Source organism: Hydra vulgaris, chromosome 09 (assembly GCF_038396675.1).
Source record: "Hydra vulgaris chromosome 09, alternate assembly HydraT2T_AEP".
Taxonomy (NCBI): domain Eukaryota; kingdom Metazoa; phylum Cnidaria; class Hydrozoa; order Anthoathecata; family Hydridae; genus Hydra; species Hydra vulgaris.
The window spans coordinates 59,625,227-59,649,000 of NC_088928.1; the positions used below are offsets into that span (position 1 = coordinate 59,625,227).

The 23,774-nt window shown below is 28.7% G+C and overlaps 1 protein-coding gene across 2 annotated transcripts in view; it reads left to right on the forward strand.

Moving 5' to 3' along the window:
• Positions 1-23,774, forward strand: part of LOC101236755 (ral GTPase-activating protein subunit alpha-2) — a 93,124-nt gene that overhangs the window by 1,791 nt on the left and 67,559 nt on the right. For both annotated transcript variants that reach the window (XM_065806210.1, XM_065806211.1), the window contains 13 exons: positions 2,501-2,611; positions 2,794-2,840; positions 4,009-4,066; positions 15,277-15,320; positions 15,459-15,699; positions 16,407-16,528; positions 16,644-16,785; positions 16,877-17,199; positions 17,338-17,412; positions 17,521-17,793; positions 17,972-18,045; positions 18,120-18,231; positions 18,328-18,450. In XM_065806210.1, coding sequence (XP_065662282.1) covers positions 2,501-2,611; positions 2,794-2,840; positions 4,009-4,066; positions 15,277-15,320; positions 15,459-15,699; positions 16,407-16,528; positions 16,644-16,785; positions 16,877-17,199; positions 17,338-17,412; positions 17,521-17,793; positions 17,972-18,045; positions 18,120-18,231; positions 18,328-18,450 — 1,745 coding nt within the window. The remainder of the gene's footprint in view (positions 1-2,500; positions 2,612-2,793; positions 2,841-4,008; positions 4,067-15,276; positions 15,321-15,458; positions 15,700-16,406; positions 16,529-16,643; positions 16,786-16,876; positions 17,200-17,337; positions 17,413-17,520; positions 17,794-17,971; positions 18,046-18,119; positions 18,232-18,327; positions 18,451-23,774) is intronic.

A 23,774-nucleotide genomic window follows, 5' to 3' on the forward strand; every position in this document is an offset into this window, starting at 1 on the left:
TAAAGAGTTTTAATTACTAACAAAACTCAGTTGTTTAATGCTAATAATTATTGCAGTATTGTTGATATTCTTATATTGATTAATTGCAACACTCTTTACTGATTGCTTTATTTTATGTCTTCTCAGATTATTTTTCACTATTAATCTCTCATGAAAACCATATATACATTAAATTTGTCTCTCTCTACTTTGCTATTTTTTTTCTTCCTGACTCTGTTCTTTATATTAAATTCTCTATAAATCTCTTATCTGTCTTTTTTAAAATAGTGTTGTCATATTTGGACTGGTTCTTCTAATGATTTCTCTTTTAGACAAGGTCCAAAAATAGATTGTAATCTTATGTAGTTATACCTGCTCTAGCTGTTATGCTGAATTATTTGTCTCATTGTTGTAAGGTTACTTTTTTTCTCTTCCATAACTTTATAGTTGCTGCTCATGCAATCTCTCATCTTTGGTTAATCAAGCAAAATTTTTTTTCTATTTGTTATTTTTATTACATTATTATTCTATTAACATATTGCATATGGGTACATTTTGTAGCAGCTTCGCAAGGATAAATAAAAGGTTAATTTTAAATTTAAATTGATTTTTTTTATACACTAAAATACAGATGAAATACAGAAAAAACAAACCTATAGTAAAACAAAGCGCTTAAGTAACAAACTTCAGAAAACGTACATTAATGTGTCCAGCATGTTGAGACACGCTTGTTGGGCTTGCAACAGGAGCATAATATCAAGGTTTCTCATTAGAAGGAAGAAAGTGATAAGTTGTGTACTCAATTTTGTTTTTGAATATTTTTGATAAAATTTTTCAAAAAAAAATTTTGTTAAAGATAAAAGTTGTTTAATCAAACAAAAAAGTTTGTAAAACTATAGTTTCTTATTTCCATTGAAAATGCATTGGTTTAAAATAAAAAGCTTAAATTAAAATGCAGTTTTCTGTTTTATACATACAATGAATGTTTTTGAATTTGTTGTTGAATAAGTAAAGGTTAATTTAGTTTTATTAAATTAAAATGTTTTTAACAATGTTTTTACAAATTAAATGAATTAAATTTGAAAAAATTTAATTAATTAAGTAGTTAATAAGAACTGAAGAACTTCTAATGTTATTATTATCTAAAGGTTATTTAAGTTAAAAAAAAAAGAAAAGTTAAATAAGAAAAATAAAATAAAAGAATTAAAATAGCATTTTATTATTCAAAACAAGATTAATAAGAACTCATCAGAAATTGCTTCTAAAAGTGTGCTAATAGATACCAATTTATAACTTTTATTTTTACCATGTATATATATATATATATATATATATATATATATATATATATATATATATATATATATATATGTGTATATATATATATGTGTATATATATATATATATATGTGTATATATATATATATATATATATATATATATATATGTGTATATATATATACATATATATATATATATATATATATATATATATATATATATATATATATATATATATATATATTCTAAATATTTTAAATAAATATATATCTTATTCTAAATATAAATTTATAACTTTTATTTTTACCATATATATATATATATATATATATATATATATATATATATATATATATATATATATATATATATATATATATATATATATATATATATATATATATATATATATATATATATATATATATATATATATATATATATATATATATATATATATATATAAATATATATATATATTCTTCCCAGATATATATATAGGCCTAATAAATTTGAAAATATTGGCATAAGTACTAATTCGCATAAGTGCGAAGCAGTTGCAAAAACTGGCATGAATGTGAACTGGCATAAGTACAAATTGGCGTAAGCACGTTAAATAAAATTGCAAATAATAATATATATGCGAATCAGCATTTCACATTTTTGCCAGTTCCCACTTATGCCAGATCGGATTTATGCCAATGTTTACAAATTCTTTTAACGCACTTATGCCAGTTCGCACTTGTCCCAATATTTACAACTGATTTGCACTTATGACAGTTCACACTTACAACAATTCGCAGTTATGTCAATGTTTGCAAATTCTTTTGGTACGTTTATGCCAATTTGCTCTTATGTCTGTTCGCACTTATGCCAATTCGCACTTATGCCAGTTTTTTGCAAGTGCTTCACACTTATGCAAGTTAGCAATGACGCCAGTTTGCACTTTTCCCATTCGGAATTACATCAGTTTGCACTTAAGAAATTTGCACTTGCTTAGTCTTCCGCCAGGGATGTAATGGGGATTGAACTTTGAATTTCTCACTTAAGAGGGGAGTGCTGTATAACCACTCCATTATTACATCTTGTTTATTAAAATATTATTTTAAGATTCTTTTTAATAGTATTTAAATTTTTTTTATTTTATTTGGCTTTGCAGTACTAGATTGTTATATATTTTAAAATAATATATTTGAAAAAGTATTTGAATCATTAAACTTTAAACAGATTTTTATTTTAGATCTTTTTGTTGAAAGCGAAGAAAAGGAGTTTTTTGAGACATACTCATCGGAGCTATTTTTTGTATTTTATGAGGAGTTTACTAATGCAGAATTAAATGCTAAATATAAAGGTTACATAGTACATTTTACTAAATTATTAGTACATTTTAAATATTAAGGTTACATCGTACATTTTATTAAATTATTAGTATATTTTAAATTGCATAGTACATTTTAAAATAAAAAAGCAAAATAATCTGTACAAACTTTTATATCTTATTAATATAACATCAATTTTATGTTTGATATAAAGGAGCAAAGTTAAAAGATGAACTTGAAGATTTGCTCACACTTTTAGAGGTAATTTAAAGAAACATGTGTTTTTATAACTCAAAATTATGCAAATAATATTTGAAATGATATTAATGATGTTTGAATTAAATTGTTATATCTTAAATTTTAAACATAATTTAATGTCTTTTGAATGAAATTTGTAAAACAGAATATCTTGTACTTGTTGCTTATTAGTTGATGATATATTTATCAATTTTGTATGGTTTTCATGAGAGGTCATTAGTGAATGATAATTTGAGAAGTGTAATTTTCTCAGTATTAAATACAGTTAAATAGTTTCAACCAGCTCTTTTTTTTTTCACGAATCGCATTATTAATAACTGGAGTGGCTTAAAGAAGATTTATATTCTGAAATGTATAGTAAGTTTAAAAATCAATTTATAACTAAATCAAGTAGTATCTGACCAAGAGCCACTATGCTCCTATTTGCTTTTGGTTCTTATAAAAAGTAGCACTCAGCTCAATAGTGTAGCTCCCATTTGTTAGCTTGAATGTTTTAATATCAAATATAATAAAAAAAAAGTTTAAATGAGTATCAAATCTTGTCTATCTAGCCAATGCATTGGCTAGATAGATAAGATGTTTGAGGAAATAACTAACCAACTAGCCTTTTTTTGATTGTTAAAAATACAAAGTTTGTTGAATAAAACTAAATTGTTATAAGTCATTACATTCTTCACAGCAAACAACCCTCTATGTGAGGAATCTCAAAATTTAATTACTTTTGTTTTTGATTTCATGAAAAATAAAAGTTTTTTGAGAATTTCTTAAAAAATGTTATTGTGCAAAAACATTTTCAGGGCATATCAAATTTGTATACACTATTTGGTATTAGCTAAGAAATATATATTATATTGATTTTCTAAAAATAAATGCTGTCATTATACACAAAATAAAATGTAAATTCTCAAAAAACTTTTATTTTTCATGAAATCTAAAACAAAAGTAATTAAATTTTATACAATATAATATATATTATATATAGTTTATACAATATAATAACTATTTTCAAAATTTTATTGAAAATATTTTAAATCTTATATTAAAACGAGTTTAAAAAAAAATTTAAATCTTCATCACAACAACAAATTGCTATTATTAAAGTTATGGATGCCTTTTATTTGCTTAAGTATTTAAATTTTATTTTGTGTATAATGACAGCATTTATTTTTAGAAAATCTTTATAAATTTACCAGATAAAATCCATTCAAAATGGCATTTTAATACTATTGGTGAGTAATTTTAAATATTTCTTAATTTTTTTTCTATTTTTTTTAGACTTGTTAAATTTTAGCACGACATAATTTACGAAAAGTCTCATATATATATATATATATATTTTTTTGTTTGTTTGTTTGTTTGTTTTGTTTTGTTCTTTTTATTACATTTTAAATAAGCATTTCGTTACAATATTTAAAATACAAATATATAATAATAAAAAAATATATTTATATATAATGACCGTTATTAAATAGTAAAAGAACGCGGGAACTCATAGAAGACCATACGATCTTGTTGTCGAGTTCTGCTAAAAATGATTGTGTTAAAATTTATAAGATATTTACAAGATAAAAAATAAGTTAACAAAGTAAGAAAACTTAAAATATTCCGTTACAAACACAAGATATATTATTTCATGTTACAGTTTTTAATTATACATATATAGTTTTTATAAATTAATGATTAAGTAGAGGTTAAAAAGGAAGATCAGTAAAAAAAAGATCAGTAAATAAAAAGTAGTTACTTTGATGAATAAAATCCTCAGTAAAATTTTTTAAAACTATTTTATTCCATAAGAATGGTCCGCGATAATCAATACAAAATTTAAAAAGGTTTGTTTGAAAAATGGGCTGCTTAATAAAATTATCATTGCATAAAATGTATTTATTTTTATCTTTCAATGAATACAAATTATGGAAAGAAATAGGGGATGAATTGGTTTTACATTTAAACAAAACAAAGAATATTAAAAATGTTTAGCTCATATATATTAAAAACTTTCATTTCAAATAACAGAGGCTTGGCATGAGTATAACGGTCTTTAAAGTATATGAGATGTGCTACATGCTTCTGCTGATAATAAAGAGGTTTAAGTTTATTTTTCTTTGTACTACCTCAAGCAATGTTTGCATAGTTTATGTGACAATGAATAAATGAGTGATATAATTGTGCTAAAGTATGTTTTTTTAAAACATTTCTTGCTTTGTACAATATTCCTATACTTTTTGAAATTTTACTTGATAAGTTTTTAATGTGACTTTTCCATGTAGGATTTTCATCTATACAAACACCTAGAAAGTTGGTTACTGTTACTTGTTTAATTTGTATATTGTCAATAACAAGATAAGGCATGTTAATTGGCAGTTGATGTTTAATAGTGATAAGAGATAATAGTGATGTTTAATAATGATAAGAGGATGGAAAAGAATCCATTTAGTTTTATCAATGTTAAGAGATAATTTGTTAGTCTTAAACCAGTCAGATAATTTGATTAACTCGATGTTCACGCAATGAAATAGAGTAGGAATGGTTTTATGTGACATAAATAAACTGGTGTCATCAGCAAACATAATTGTTATTAAATCCGAGGCTTTGTATAGATCATTAATATAAATAAGAAAAAGAAGAGGTCCTAATATGGATTCTTGAGGAACTCCACATGTAATATTTAACAAATTTGATGAAAATGTTTCATTGGCATAAACAAATTGTTTACGATTAGTTAAATAACATTTTAACAATTTTAAAACATTGCCCATTATACCATAATATTTTAATTTTTTAGCAAGAATTTTATGATCAATGATATCAAACGCTTTCGCTAAATCAATAAATATTCCCAATGTGAATTTGGAATTATTAAATGAGTCTGATATATCTGAATTATTTTTTTAAAATCCATATTGCATGTTATATAATAATTTGTTTGATAAAAGGTGATTGTATATTCTGTTGTATAAAATTCTTTCTAAAATTTTAGAAAAAACAGAGAGGATAGAAATTGGACGATAGTGTTTTACATTAGTTTTTTCTCCTTCTTTAAATATAGGAATAATTTTTACTATTTTTAAATCATCAGGAAAAACTCCCTTATTGATAGAGCATTTAAAAATTTGAAAAAGTATGTCTATTAAAATGTCAAAATAGTTTATAATAACATTCCCATTGACATTATCAGGACCAACAGCTTTATTTGACTTTAACAAGTTAAAAGCACTTCAAACTCTTCAAAAGACAAATCAAAAAAATTTAGATACGAGTTTAGAGGGTCATGTGTTGCCTTTATTAATTTTTTAGGGTTTGGAATTTTTTCGGCTAGGTTTGGTCCTACAGATACAAAAAATTTTTTAAATTCGGAAGCAATTGTTTTTTGATCAAGAAAAAAATTATCATCTGCTTTAATAACTGAGGGCAAAGATTGCGATATTATTTAAGTGTTACCATTAATTTTGTTTATTAGTTGCATAGTGCGTTTTGAGTTTAATTTGTATTTTTTAAGTAAATTAGTGGAGTATATTGATTTTGAATTTTTCCTTAGGCGTTCAAATAGTCTTACATAATTTTTATTAATGGTCTTACTCTCAGTTGTTTTTGATTTTAAATATTTAATATAAAGTTTTTGTTTAATTTTAGAAGATGTTAGAATACCCTTAGTAATCCGCGGCAATTTAATTTTTTTATGTTTGTAATTTATTTCTACTTTGGGAAAATTGATGTCATAAATTTCATAAAAAATTTAAGAATTAAATTGAATTAAAAAAAAATTAAGATTTCTTGTAGCAATATATGACAATGAATGAGACATAAATCCATTCACATGACTGCATACTTGAATCAAAAAGACCATCAGCTTAGTAGACATTAATCATTGAAAGTCCAAACCAGCCAATATTTCAAAAGTTAGTTGGCAAAATTGTGGAATTTTTATTGGAATCCTTATTTTAAAATGACTTAACAATAAACTTAAATAAAAATTATATATTTTCTCTTTATGTAGAAAAATGTTAAAAAATCTAGAAAATAACATTTCAAAATTGTGCTGAAAAACTCTTGTTAAAATTATTTTAAATTATGGCTATAATTAAATTTAGGATTTTTAAAAATATCGAAACATCAAAAATTTGATGTTTTATAAGGTTTTTATATTCTCAAGAGCTTTGTTGGCAGAAGACTTAAAAAGTTGAAGGTTGTATGAGTCAGGAAACACGGAGATGGGAGAGAGTTCCAAAGCGTTGAAGCGCTATCAAATAAAAGTTTTTAGAGCATGTAGGAACAGATACAGTAAAAGAATGAGGCTTTGCTAAATGATAAGTCAAGCAAGATTGAGTCTTAGTTAATGAAACTAGAGGTGATAGCTCCTTTGAGCAGCGACTACATTTTTGGACTTTGTCTTCAAGAAAAAGAGCATCATTAGAAGAACCGGCCCAAATATGATAGCAGTATTCCATACAGGGACAAATAAAAGATTTGTAAAGATAGGAAATGGAATCAGGAAAGAGAAAATGGCGAGCATGATAAAGAGAAGCAACCTTAGCAGATGCTAATTTAGCAATCAGTTATAAATACAGTTTCCATGAAAGGTCTGTATAAAACATTAAGATGTAAAGAAGAGGACTCAGAGGTTTGCCATTCATTAATATAGGAATGTCAACAGTACTGCGATAGTTGTTTGCAGTAAATAAATGAGTTTTGGAGTTAAAATTTACAAGCCACTGTGAGCCTCATTCTTTTACAAAAGTGAGATCAGATTCAAGATTGGCTGCCTTTTCTGAAAGATCATAAAGAGAAGACTTTTTGTCAAGACATAAGTATTAAGTTGAGTCATCAGCAAAAAAAGTTACTTTAGATTTAAAGTTTTCAGGAAGATCAATAATGTAGATAAGAAACAAAACAGGACCAAGGATAGAACCTTGAGGTACCCCAGAAGTTACTGGAAATAAAGAAGAGTGTTGGGCTTCGAGGATGACTTTAACAAAGCAGTTAGAAAAAAACGATTTGATAATCTCAAAAATAATCTCATAAAATAAAAAAAAGAGCATCTCTTTCAAAAAACTGTTTGACTTTTTGACACAATGCTTTAAAATTTACTAACAATTGTTTATAGTAATACATTTTATTTGCACTGTCAACAGCAACATTGTCAATTAATTCTATTGCAATGATTCGTTTTTTAAGCAAAGAAAAGTCAGAAGCTATTATAAAAAATAGATTGACTATGTGTGTGTGTGTATATATATATATATATATATATATATATATATATATATATATATATATATATATATATATATATATATATATATATATATATATATCAGAGTGTTAGCTAGCCCAATGGTGCCGCGTATAACGTGGAATTCCCCATGGGCTTAAAATTCCCAAAAGTCAATGTCCTTTTTTTTTTTTTGTGTTTTTTGTTGTTGAGTTTTTAAGACCTTTTCTAGAAAATTCCCAACATTTGCGCAGATGTATTTTTAATACATTGTTTCCAGTTTAGGATGTTGAATGCTGGATCTTCTTGACTCAATGCATGGGTTTGCTTGTGTCACTGTTTTTATGACTAAGCAACTCATTCTATTATCTCCTTATGAGGGTACAGCTCTAAAACTCAGTTTTATGGTTCTGAGGCCGGCTGGTAGTCAGGTTTCCCGAACTCTGTGGTAGCTCTCAGAGAGGCTGATTCCATCAACAGCTGAAAAATATCAAAGTACTAACAGTGCCATGTTGCGCATGGATGGTGTCCCTGTTTGTACTTTTGGTGTGCATTGCGGAGGCCACATTTGGAGCCCTTTGTTACGGCTTAGGGTTTATTAGTAGTAATGAGGCAATTGCTTGGGCTATTAAACGGTGTTCTGAGTACTATCTATGCTTTGAGTCAAGTTCTTCAATCTAATTTAAAAATGAATAAAGTCACAAAAACTATAAAACACAAAAAACCATCATCATCACCAAGTCCTCTAAACCTATCATTCACTAATATTCGTGGTCTTCGAAGTAACTTTTCTTCTGTTGAGTCTTATCTCTTGCAAAGTTCACCAGACCTACTTGCTCTTTGTGAGACTAATTTGAGTTCGGCTGTCTCATCTTGTGATCTTAGTGTTGATGGTTATCTTCCTCTGATTCATAAAGACTCCAATAGTCACATGCTTGGCCTGGGCATTTACATTCGTAAGAATTCACCTGTTTGTCGTGAAACTAGGTTTGAATCCACAGACTATTCTTTCATGTGCTTTCGTTTAGCACCACTTCACTCTATTGCCTTTCTCTTTGTTCTATATCGCTCTCCTTCATCTCAAGACTGCACTCTTTTTGATGTTATTTCTGATCATATTGACCAAGCCCTCTCTCTTTATCCATCAGCTAATATAGTTGTTGTCGGTGACTTTAATGCTCACCACTCTGAATGGCTTGGCTCTAGTGTCAGTGACTCTGCAGGCATTAAAGCCCACAACTTTTGCCTTTCTCAATCCCTAACTCAAATAGTCAACTTTCCAACTCGCTTTCCTGACAACCCTAATCATTTACCTTCTCTACTCGACTTATGTCTTGTTTCTGATCCTAGTCAGTGCTCAGTTTCTCCACATTCACCCTTAGGTGCTTCTGATCACAGTTTGATCTCTTTAAAACTATTATCTCATTCTTCTTCATCACCTGAATCCCCCTATTATCGAACCTCTTACAACTACAGTAAAGCTGACTGGGATTCTTTCCGTGATTTTCTTCGTGATGGCCCTTGGGTAGAAATCTTTCAACTTCCTGTCGACAAATGTGCTTCTTACATAACTTCGTGGATTCAGGCTGGCATGGAATCTTTTATTCCCTCTCGACGATTCCAGGTCAAGCCTCACTCTCCTCCATGGTTTTCCTCACACTGTGCTGCTGCGATTGCCAATCGAAACCGTTACTTCCATATTTATCAGCAAAACAATTCTCCAGAAAACAGACGTCTGTTTATTAATGCTAGAAACAACTGTAAAAAGGTTTTGTCTAACGCCAAAACCCGCTATTCTCAGGTCATGAAATCTCGTATCTCATCTCAAAAATTAGGCTCTCGTGACTTCTGGAGAATCTTTAATAATATCAATAATAAGGGCAAATCTATAATTCCACCTCTCTTGTATGGTTCAGACTTTGTCACCTCACCTAAAGACAAAGCCGAACTGTTTGCTAAAAACTTTTCATCAATATCATCTCTTGATTCCACTAATTGCGTTCTACCTGATATTGCCAACAAACAGGTTGATCCATTGCTTGACATTCATATCACTCCAGCATCTGTATCTAAAGTGATCTCCTGCCTAGACTCTTCTACAGCTTGTGGCCCAGACAACATACCTGTTATTGTCTTGCAGAAGTGTTCTCCGGAGCTGTCGTCTATACTCTCAAAACTATTCAACAAGTGCTTATCAGAGTCTTGTTTTCTAGCCTGCTGGAAAGCCGCATCTATTATCCCTATCTTCAAAAATTCTGGGGAGCAATCTGATTCGTCTAACTACCGTCCCATAAGTCTTCTTCCTATCATAAGCAAGGTTTTTGAATCTTTAATTAACAAACACTTAATTTCTCATCTTGAATCTAATAACTTACTTTCTGACCATCAATATGGATTTCGATCTTCTCGCTCTACAGCTGATTTGCTAACAGTAATAACTGACAGGTTTTATCGTGCATCAGATGAAGGTGGAGAGGTTAAGGCCATCGCTCTTGACATTTCAAAAGCGTTTGATAAAGTTTGGCATGCTGGTCTTCTCCATAAGCTTTCTTCTTATGGTGTATCCGGCAACATCTTTAAGATCATTGAATCCTCCTTTCCAATCGTAGCATAAAAGTTGTCCTCGATGGACAACACTCTTCTTCTTATTCTGTAACTTCAGGGGTTCCTCAAGGTTCTATCCTTGGCCCTATACTCTTTTTAATTTACATTAACGATCTTCCAGATATTCTCACATCTAAGGTGGCATTGTTTGCTGATGATACTACCATTTATTCTTGTCGTGATAAGAAGCCAACACCCTCTGATTGCCTGGATGGGGCATTTGAGCTTGAAAAGGATCTCACTTCTGCTACAGCATGGGGCTCACAGTGGCTGGTGAACTTTAATTCAGATAAAACTCAATTTTTTTCAGCCAATCGTTATCGCAATAATTTAGATCTTCCTATATTTATGAACGGTGATGTACTCGATGAGTCACCTACTCTTCATCTTCTAGGATTAACTCTTACTTCCAATCTTTCTTGGAAACCATATATCAAATCAGTTGCAAAATTAGCATCTGCTAAGGTTGCATCTCTTTATTGAGCTCGCCACTTTCTTACTCTGGATTCTATTCTCTATCTCTATAAATCTCAAATCCAGCCTTGTATGGAATACTGTTGCCATATCTGGGGCGGATCTTCTAATGATGTCCTTTCTCTTTAAGACAAGGTGCAAAAACGCATTGTAAACATAGTTGGACCTGCTCTTGCAGCCAACCTCCAACCATTATCACATCGTCGTAATGTTGCTTCTCTTTCTCTTTTCTACAAATACTATAATGGGCACTGCTCTAAAGAGCTAGCGTCTCTTGTGCCATCTACTAAAATTCATTCTCGTGTTACTCGTCATTCAATTAAGTGTCATCCTTTTTCTGTGACTGTTCCTAAGTGCTCCAAAAACGCTTATTTGTCTAGTTTTTTTCCTCGAACATCAGCTCTTTGGAATTCGCTTCCTTCATCTTGCTTTCCTGATTCATATAATTTGCAATCTTTTAAATCATCTGTCAATCGTTATCTTGCTCTACAACCTTCATCTTTTCTCTTACAGTAACTTCCAACTTTAATTAGTGGCTGCTTGCAGCCTTGATGGAAGCGAAGATGTTTAAAAAAAAAAAAAAAAAAAATTTCTAGAACAACAACAATAAAAATTCCCAATACGGCAAATACGCGGTATAAAATTTATTTCTGGCTAACGCCCTGTATATATATATATATATATATATATATATATATATATATATATATATATATATATATATATATATATATATATATATATATATATGTATATATATATATATATATATATATATATATATATATATATATATATATATATATATATATATGTATGTATGTATGTATATTATTAAACGCGTTGTTATTTAACTACTTTGTATTGTTGCAAGATAACATATAACATTTTATTTGGCAAACAAATTTATCATTATTGTTTTTAAAATATAGATGTTTAATAGGCGTGAAAGGTGCACATCTAAAATTTATTAAGGTGTGTGATTGAATGCACATAATGCTAAATTTAGGCATGCACAGAAGTCTGCATGCCTAAATTTTAGGAAAAACAATTTCTTATGCAAAAGGAAAAGTGCTGTTTCACCGTAGCAAGGCCTGGTGTCACAAATTGATGAAAACAATAGTTAAATCAAATGAGTTAAGCTTTGAATTACTTCTGCACTCGCTGTATTTTCTCTAACATACTATATTTTCTCGACTCCCTGTATTTTCTGGATCTTGCTTCCAGTGACTTCTGGCATTAAGCAGTTCTCAAATTGCTTCTGAAAAATAAGTTTAGCTTGAATAAAGAAGTGGTTGTTAAAACTGAGGCCTATTTTGAAAATAAAGACAATCGAATTTACAAAAAAGACATTAAAAAGAGTTAGAGGAGTTTCATAATAAATGTCTTTAAAGAGGAGTATGTTGATGAATAAACTAATATTTCTAAAAGAAAAATTGAATATTTTAGTTAGATTCATACATTTATTGAAAAATGTGTTAATTGATTTACTGATTTTTGGTTTTAATAAAATATAGTTAATGAATTGAATTATTTGAAATTGAATAATATGTTTTTAAATTTAATTTAATACATATTTTTCATTAAAGAAAGATTATAAAAAAGATAATTATTACTGACAATATGTTATAACAATAAACAGATAGACTTATACAGATAAACAATCTTTTAGATTAAAACAGATAACAAAACTTTGACAAATAATTGATCCTTCTAATACTCTTTATTACAGAAAATACTTGAAATGTACAAAAATAACAATCATCAGTCTTGATAGTGATTAAACAGATAAGTAATAGCATAAGAAAAAAAACAAACATACTTGTTTGTTTATATTAGGCGTTAATGCACAAGCTGATTTCTTTTTTCATGAGCATTTTAAAGATCTAACTTCTTGATACTTTAAAGTTAAATAGGTTAATACAAAGTGAACAGCTGCTGAACAAAAAGATGGATGGTCTTGTACCAGAATGGTCAGCAACAGCAATATTAAGGCAATGATAATAACATCATATGTGAAATTCACATTTTGAGTAGCTTTGTGAAAATAATCAGCAAACTTTGTTTTCACTAATTCACCATTAAAACTGCACAATGCAATTTAATTTCCAGTCAGTTGTGTACAGAATGTTAAATATGTCTTTAAATAAGTTGCTCTTCTACTGGAGTTTTAGCATATAAATAAAACATATAAAAATTGTTTGTTATTAAATGCTACAAATGGCAAAACACATTTGTTGTTTATTAAAAAAAACATATTTGTTGTCTTATTGGCTTGTATACTAAAAGAGGTCATTTTTATTTTTGATGCTCATGATTTTACTTTTGTATTTTAATAGTGAATATAATCAATGGTGCATCAAAAGTGTGGTTGCCAAATAATTTTAAGATGATTGTATTTTACGTTTCAGACTTGTTGTTGTGAGACAGATAAGGTTACAAAATGGTGGTAGCATTTTTGTTTGATGCTTATGTTGAGTGCATCACTTGTAAATTGCGTGTTGTCATTTGTCATCGTAATTCATATTGTGTAAAGTAATTTACATAGTATGAACTACAATGTCACTTATTTTATATTATGTATACTTCTGATTTGAATTAAATTTTTTTTTATCATTAGTATAATTTTTAAGACAAAAAAAATCAAAATAGATTTTTTGATTTTGAAAAACGTGCAGTGTTTAATTAAGTAACAAAATGTAGTAGTGGTTGCCTCATAAACAAGAAGTTCCGAGTTCCACATCAGTTCCCACCACATCCCTGTTCGTTCTATGCTCAACTTTTTTCTCTGCCCAACGTCCTTGTTCATCAGTGTTTTAAGAGTTAAAAGGTTGAGTAAGGGCAAGGGAAACAGGGAAAAGGTTGAGTAAGGGTTAATTCAACAGAAAAAAAAAAAGAAAAAGATAAGAGTAGCTTCGTCAACCACATTGTGAAGGTAAGTTCAAAAAAACTGTTAAAAATTATTTACCCAGTCCTCGTAATTAGAAAAAATTAGGTCAGCAATAAGTTGCTAACTTGAACCATTTTTGGTTGACATCAGGTCAGCACAAAATTTTCAACACAAAAGTTTTAATACAAATTATCATTTAAGCAAGGCAAAAAACAGCACCGTTTTTAAAGCAAACAAATTTTGTTTTGTTTACTTAACAAATTTGTTAGTTAAAAAGAAATGCAGAAATTTTCTGGTAAACAGGTAAAATGCAGAAAATTTCTCCTTACCCTAACTATATCGCCTACTCTACTCAAACCCTTCAATCAATGTAGAAGCACTCATTTGCATGTTCTCCCTAAATCAGTCATTAAAGTTCTGAATGGGCATTTTGGAAACATAATTGAATAAAATAACTTTAGACTTCAAACTTAAAGTTATATTTGTAATATCTATCTAATAATACTAAGTAGTTATATCTTCAATAGATTTGACGTGTATACTTGTCAAACAAATGAACCTTTAAGTTTAATTGTAAACAAATCAATTAAAAGAAAAAACAGAAAAAGGAATGTTTTATTAATTCTAAATAAATTAATTTAAATAAAATCATCAAAACTAATGTTTTTTTTAATTCCTTATAAAGTGGTAAAATGTTGCGTTTTTTTTTCTGTCAATTTTATGCTATTTTATTTGTTGAAACCTGTTTCTAAATTTTGTGTTGACCTGTTGCCAACCTAAAGCAGTTTTAGGTTGGCGATTTTTTGGTGACCTTATTTTATCTAATATTGAGGGTTAAGATTTTATTTTTAGATTGGATTCATAAATGAATTGCTCAAAATAAACTTTATTTTGTTAATAAGAACTTGGTAGAGTTTATCTATTGCTGTTTTATATTTTTCAGTTTTATAATTTTTTTAAATAAAATGCAAAAAGTATTTTTTATTAAAATACAAAAAATGAGTAATTTTTAATAAAATGCATAAGATGATTTTTAATATAAAATTAAAAAAAAAAAAAAAACACAAAAAAGTAATTTTCGATAAAATGCAAAAAATATTTTTGATTAAAATATCAAAAATAAATAATTTTTGATAAAATGCAAATAGTATATTTTTTAAAAATGAAATAAAATAAGTAATCCTTAACAAAATGCAAAAATGTAATTTTTGATAAATAAAATTTTTAATTGGAATTTTAATGCAAAACTGTTTTATTTTTAGGTTTAATATTACGCAAACTTTTACATCATGGTAACATTCAACCAGTTAGTGCTTTTTGTTTCTTTAACTTGACTCACAATAAACTTTTTGATTTTATTTTATATTCATTTTTTTGAATGTTTATTCTTTTGCTTTATGTTTTTTGTTTTTTAATTTCATTCAAAGTTTTAAATTTTACATAGATCAGAGAACAAGCTTTATCTTTGTTTATTTTGTGGCTGCAGATATTACAAGAAAATGTAGATGATATTAATTTAGCTATATTTGGAAGCATTATTGCTTTTTTTCCAAGTCCTATTACAGAGCTTATGAAAAATAAAATATTGAGTCATTCCCAGAAGGAGATAGAATACTCAATATCATGTGTTAATGGCCAGGGCTATACATCAACAACCTTTACCTCATATTTAGAAAATGAGAAAGGTTAGTGGTTTTTTACTTTTTGTTCAATTTGTTTTTCGAGTCCTATCTTCTAGAAAATAGAGGATTGTATCAATTAGTCAGTGAAAGGTTGTGTGCAACAACAACTCCTACTACTTCAAATAATTTGTGTGGTTTCCATTTGTTTTCCATTGTTCTTGTCATTATTCAACATCATTTTATTATTTTCAGTGCAATTAAATGATTAAATCGTTTAAAAATTAAAATCATAAGTTTTATAGTTGTTAAATAAATAAATTAACAAACACAAGTTTTTTTTAAAAAAGTTTACATTTAATATTATAAGCTAATATGCTAGGTCACAACTCTGAGGTTACAAATCTACTGTAGCTCAAAGGTAGTTTTATATACCCGTAGGTTTGTTCATAGCTCATAGGTAGCCAATAGGTAGTTTTGTAAAATGGTTTAAAAGTGAAAAAGCTTTAACTATAAGTAAAATTTATAATTAAATTTTAAAATGATGCAATAGCAAAAAATAATTTATTAATAAGGATTTTTATTTTCTGTCCCTTCTCACTTTTTTTGCTAAACCAGAAATTTCCAGAATTTTCACAAGTATGTATAAAATTCTATTTTGCTTAACCAAATGAGTTTCATAGAATAAAAATCAAACATAAATAAATTTGAAAGCATTTTTATTTTATTATACTGTTAATACAAAATGCCTATAACAGAGGACATATTTATAGAGTGGTGTTTATCAGAAACTTGTCATGCAGTTTGTCCTCCGCAGCAAGGTGAAAAAGTTCCAGCTCCTGAGGATCTTACAAAGAGGTTTCTTGATAAAGTTCTTGACTGCATGCCACGTCGCGTATGTTTAATTAGTTAATTATTGTATTGTAAAATATTGTATTAAATATTATATTAATTTTTGTTGTTAAACATTTTATAATTTTTGGTTGTTTTCAATAATATTTAACATTTAGATGTTAGATTTACAATGGAGTAACCCGAATATGCGAGAAAGCGGTTTCTATCATTTGTTCATGTATTTTAAACGGTTTTATCTCAAAAATATATTTCCATTATGGGATCCTCAAGTTTCTCGTTTGTACAATGATTCTGCAGGTAATTAACATTGTACAATAATTGTTTTGCTGTATAGTAATTAGTATTATGTATATAATTTCTGTTTACATATATATTTTTTAATCGGTAGATCTGCTTCCTATACCTTTGACCACAGATTGTCAAAATATAGAGTTTTATCAAAGAAATGGGAATGCTGGTACTATACTTTTGTTGTGTCAACGCGCAGTATTGGTCTGGCTTATTGTCTTTACTTCAAGATTAAAGCAGAAAAATGTTGAAGTTATCAGTTCACACCAGTCTGCTGATTCACAGCATAACTCTTTTGCTGGAGTTGATGTTACACAACCATCTAAAAACTACGGGATGCTTTGTTTAGGTGCTGATATTGTTAGAACTGTGTTATTTTCTACCCAAGAAAATGTCACGGTTGTCCATGAAATATTTAGACAAGTTAGTGTTTTTTATCTAGAACTGTAAAATGGAAATATATGGAATTTTTATCTGAAAGTGTAACTTTAATTATGGCAGTTTAAATATAGTAATTATTATTTATTTTTAAATTTACAACTCAATTATCTTTATTTAAAGGGGTTATTGATGCCACTAAATTGTGCTGATACAATGAATCATATTTTGTCTGTATACAAAGATTGGTTTTTTAAGGTAATTTTTTGTTTAAATTTTTTTGAACTTTTAAAATATACATACAAAAATTTCACTTTCCATTTTGTTTTTGTATCTTTTCATTTTTAAACTTAAATGTAAATTTAGTTTCCAGAAAGACCTGCATTTATGCTTGAGCCTAAAAAAGAGAAGCTTTCTGATCTCTTATCACCTGAAGAGTTATTATCAATAGATGATTGTTCAACAATGCTACGATCACCATCATACAGAGAAGCTGTACAAAGCTGTGAACAGTTATTTTTCCCTAACATACCTCTTCAAAATGTTTGTGCTGGGTTGCAGTCTACATGTCGTCTATTTATTGCTATGACTTCACAGGTTTTTTTCCTTCAGCAAAAAACAGAATTTATCCTAAAACACGTATGCAGTTCAAAAATATTTTATACTTTATAAATAAATTTTATATAAAATGTTCTATTATATAATGTCATATGTCATAGATATAAATGAAATAGTATTAATAATCAAAAAATAGATAAATAAAGTTTTTGAACCGTCATTTATTAAGAAGAAGGTTATTTGATGTATGTTGTTTTAGGTGGATGTGTGTAAAAGGATACTAAAAATCTTTAGAAACATGGTGTTGGAAATGCATTTAGACGCACAGACATGGTTGGTTAGTTTAAGTTTGATTTATTCGGAAATGAAAAAAGTTGAAATGATTACTTATTTGATTTTTTTTGTAGGAGACAACTTTTAGAGGCTCTTCTCAAAATTACTGATAGCGTTTTAGAAAAAAAAATTCCTCACCCTAAAAGCTCTACCCTAGGAGGACAGTTAGCTGGGTACTTGCTGCAGGTATTTTATAATAAAGTTAAAAAAATGAAAGCAAATTAAAAAAAAAAAATTATTACAATTTTATTTTTAAATTTTGATTTTGATTTTATATACTAGACATTGTTTGTGACCTGGATCCGTGCATCATTAGAAGTTTATTTAACTAAAGAACTCTGGGATGAGTTGTTACGTGTTTTGACATCACTTACCAATTGGGAGGAGTTAATTAAAGAATGGGCAGTAAGTTTTATTGTGTGCATGTATTCAACAGTATGTATCTTATGTTAATATATATAAAGCTCCTACAAATCAGAAATTTAAATATTGAATTAAATCACCTAGATGCAATGCAAAGAGAATCTTAAATTGTATAAAGCTTTTTTCATATTTCAACTATTTATAAAATTTTTTTAAAATGTCACAGGCATCAACATATGTAAAAGTGGAGAGTTAGGGTACCAATTTTCTCCCCTAAAAAATTCGGTTCACAATAGAGTAGATTTTATACATACTAAGACTTTATTTTATAACTTAACCTATTTGGATAATTGTTTGAATTACTATCAATCATTACATTTAATCTTTTTCTTTCTTATTTCCCTGATAATATTCCTGAGTACAAGTTTGAAGTCATGTGACCTTCATCCTCTTTTTACACTGTACATTATTGAAATAACTTAAGAAAATAAGAACAAAACATTGTATGTAAAGCATGGTAGATTAAAAAACAGCATGTTAAAATAAAGTATACCAAGCAAGCTTATACATATATGTATGAATGTATGCATGTATGTATGTATGTATGTATGTATGTATGTATGTATGTATGTATGTATGTATGTATGTATGTATGTATGTATGTATGTATGTATGTATGTATGTATGTATGTATGTATGTATGTATATATATGTATGTATGTATTTTATGTATATATGTATATATGTATATATGTATATATGTATATATGTATGTATGTATGTATGTATGTATGTATGTATGTATGTATGTATGTATGTATGTATATATATGTATGTATGTATTTTATGTATATATGTATATATTTATATATGTATATATGTATTTATGTATGTATGTATGTATGTATGTATGTATGTATGTATGTATGTATGTATGTATGTATGTATGTATGTATGTATGTATGTATGTATGTATGTATATATATATATATATATATTATAACTAAAGCGCACTAATATATAGAATTGCTGTTTTAGGTTGAAACAAAAAATACTAAAAATACATGGAATTGCTGTTTTAGGTTGAAAAAAAAAAAATATATTTTCAACATCTTCACTTCCAACAAGGCTGCAAGCAACCACTATTATATTGAGTTGGAAGTTACTGGAAGAGAAAAGATGAAGTTTATAGAGCAAGGTAATGATTGACAGACGACTTAGAATATTGCAAGTTATACGAATTAGGAAAACAAGATCAAGGAAGAAAATTCCAAAAAGAACAGATGTTCAAAGAAAAAAACTAGGCAATTCAAATTTTTTGAAGCACTTAGGAACAGGCGCCATAAAAGGTTGAGATTTAGTTGATTGATGAGTAACACAAGAATGAATTTTAGTAGATGGCACTAGAGACGCTAGCTCTTTAGAGCAGTGTTCATTATAGTATTTATTGAAAAGAGAAAGAGAAGCAACATTACGACGATGTGCTTATGGTTGAAGGTTGGCTGCAAGAACAAGAACCTAAGTCTAAAAGAAAAAAGGCATCATTGGAAGATCCGCCCCAGATATGGTAACAGTATTCCATTCAAGGATGGATTTGAGATTTATAGAGATAAAGAATAGAATCCTGAGTGAGAAAGTGGCGAGCACAATAAAGAGATGCAACCTTAGCAGAACGTGACTAGTGGAGTCATGAGATCATATTGATGAAAAGTTCTTAGCAAACAATTCAAGTTTGTCTTCGGGTGAGGTGACAAAAATGAGGTAATAAAATACGAGATTTCATGAACTGAGAATAGTGGGCTTTGGCATTAGACAAAACTTTTTTACAATGGTTTCTAGCAATCTGTTTTCTGGAAAATTGTTTTGCTGATAGATATGGAAGTAATGGTTTCAATTGGAAAATGCAGCAGCACAATGTGTGAAAACTATGGAGAAGAGTGAGGCTTGACTTGGAATTATTGAGTGGGATTAAAAGATTCCATGCCAGCCTGATTCCAAGAAGTTATGTAAAAAGCACATTTGTCAGCAGGAAGATGAAAGATATCTACCCAAGAGCCATCGTGAAGAATCTTACGGAAAGAGTCCCAGTTAGCTTTAAGGTTTTTGTAAGAGGTACAATGATAGGGGGATTCTGATGATGAAGAAAAATGAGATCATAATTTTAGAGAGATCAAACCGTGATCAGAAGCACTTAAGGGTGAATGTGGAGGAACTAAGTACTGACTAGGATCAGAAACAAGACACGAGTCGAGTAGAGAAGGTAAGTGATTCTGATTGTCTGGAAACCGAGTTGGAAAGTTGACTACTTTTGTTAGAGTTTGAGAACGGCAAAAGTTGTGGGTTTAAATGCCTGCATAGTCACTGACACTAGAGCCAAGCCATTCAGTTTAATGAGCATTAACGTCACCACCAACAACAATTTTAGCTGATGGATAAAGAGAGAGGGTTTGGTTCATTTGATCAGAAATAACATCGAAAAGAGTGCAGTCTTGTGATGAAGGAGAGTGATATAGAACAAAGAGAAAGGTGATAGAGTGAAGTGCTAAATAAAAGCACATAAAAGAAAAGTCTGTGGATTCAAATCTATATTTATGACAAATGGGTGAGTTCTTATGAATGTAAATGCCCAGGCCAACCATGTGACCAATGTAGTCTTTACAAATACAATGGTCCATCAACACTATCACAAGATTAGATTGCCACAAGATCACTAGATGAGACAGCCAAACTCAAATTAGTCTCACAAAGAGCAAGTAGGTATTGTAAACTTTGGAAGAGATAAGACTCAGAAGAAAAGTGAAATATTAGTGAATGATAGGTTTAGAGAACTTGGTGATGATGATTGTTTTTTGTGTTATATAGTTTTTGGTACTTCAGTCATTTTTAAATTTGTTAAAGAGCTTGACTCAAAACATAGATAGTACTCAGTACACTATTTAATAGTCCAAGCAAATGCCTCATTTGTATTAATAAGCTATAACGAAGGGCTTCAAATGCGGCCTTGACAATGCACACCAAAAGTATGAACAGGGATACCATCTATGCGCAAAATGGTACCATTTTATTTTTACACTTTGATATTTTACATCCATTGATAGAATCAGGCTCTCTAAAGGCTCCCACAGAGTTTGGGAAACCTGACAACCAGCCGGCCTCAGAACCATGAAACTGAGTTTTTGAGCTACACCGTTATTAAGAGATAATATAATATGTTGACTCGTCATATAAAGAGTGAGACAAGCAAAACCTATGAATTGAGTAATGAAGATCTAGCATTTAACATCCTAAACTGGAAACAATATATTATAAATACATCTATGCCAGCCTAATAGATAAAGAAGGGGTGCGAGGGTGGTTTACATATAGAATTTGTTTACTCCTTAAATCTTTGCCTAGGTGACTTTTTAGAAGATAGTGTCTGGATGGATTTAATATCTGCTCAAGATGAGTATTTTTATGGAGACATCATCTCTAGCCTTTACTCAACCAAGAGCCCTAAGGCAGGGGTCGGTAGGTTGTACTGGGTTACATGTTGCCAGTAGCAGGATAATCTGACATGACCTATATATATATATATATATATATATATATATATATATATATATATATATATATATATATATATATATATATATATATATATATATATATATATATATATATATATATATATATAAATATATATATATATATATATATATATATATATATATATATATATAAATATATATATATATATATATATATATATATGTATATAAATATATATTTATATACATATATATATATGTATATAAATATATATTTATATACATATATATATATGTATATAAATATATATTTATATACATATATATATATATATATATACACATGCGTAAATATGTATATATATGTGTGTGTGTGTGTGTGTGTGTGTGTGTGTGTGTGTGTGTATATATATATATGTATGTATGTACGTATGTATATATTTATATCTACTAAAGCGTGTTTATAGCATACATATTTTTCAGAAAAATAACAAAAAACAAAGAATAATGAACAACAGGTTTTAAGTTCTATGAATCTACTGAAACCCCGTTTCAAATCTACTGAAACCCCGTTCCAATCGTAGCATAAAAGTTGTCCTCGATGGACAACACTCTTCTTCTTATTCTGTAACTTCAGGGGTTCCTCAAGGTTCTATCCTTGGCCCTATACTCTTTTTAATTTACATTAACGATCTTCCAGATATTCTCACATCTAAGGTGGCATTGTTTGCTGATGATACTACCATTTATTCTTGTCGTGATAAGAAACCAACACCCTCTGATTGCCTGGAGGGGGCATTTGAGCTTGAAAAGGATCTCACTTCTGCTACAGCATGGGGCTCACAGTGGCTGGTGAACTTTAATTCAGATAAAACTCAATTTTTTTCAGCCAATCGTTATCGCAATAATTTAGATCTTCCTATATTTATGAACGGTGATGTACTCGATGAGTCACCTACTCTTCATCTTCTAGGATTAACTCTTACTTCCAATCTTTCTTGGAAACCATATATCAAATCGGTTGCAAAATTAGCATCTGCTAAGGTTGCATCTCTTTATCGAGCTCGCCACTTTCTTACTCTGGATTCTATTCTCTACCTCTATAAATCTCAAATCCGGCCTTGTATGGAATACTGTTGCCATATCTGGGGCGGATCTTCTAATGATGCCCTTTCTCTTTTAGACAAGGTGCAAAAATGCATTGTAAACATAGTTGGACCTGCTCTTGCAGCCAACCTTCAACCATTATCACATCGTCGTAATGTTGCTTCTCTTTCTCTTTTCTAAAAATACTATAATGGGCACTGCTCGAAAGAGCTAGCGTCTCTTGTGCCATCTACTAAAATTCATTCTCGTGTTACTCGTCATTCAATTAAGTGTCATCCTTTTTCTGTGACTGTTCCTAAGTGCTCCAAAAACGCTTATTTGTCTAGTTTTTTTCCTCGAACATCAGCTCTTTGGAATTCGCTTCCTTCATCTTGCTTTTCTGATTCATATAATTTGCAATCTTTTAAATCGTCCGTCAATCGTTATCTTGCTCTACAATCTTCATCTTTTCTCTTACAGTAACTTCCAACTTTAATTAGTGGCTGCTTGCAGCCTTGTTGGAAGCGAAGATGTTTAAAAAAAAAAAAAAAAAAAAAAAAATTAAATTCTCTTTTTGTTTTTTTTAAATTTATTCGTTATAATTTTTAAAAAATTTTTCTTTTTTTATGTGAATTTATTTATTTAGAAATGTAAATGTAAAATGTTTGTTTTGCTGTTTTTGTTCAAATAGTTTTATTTAGATTTTAAATAAGATTTTTGTTTTTTCAATTTTATTATAATTTTTTTATT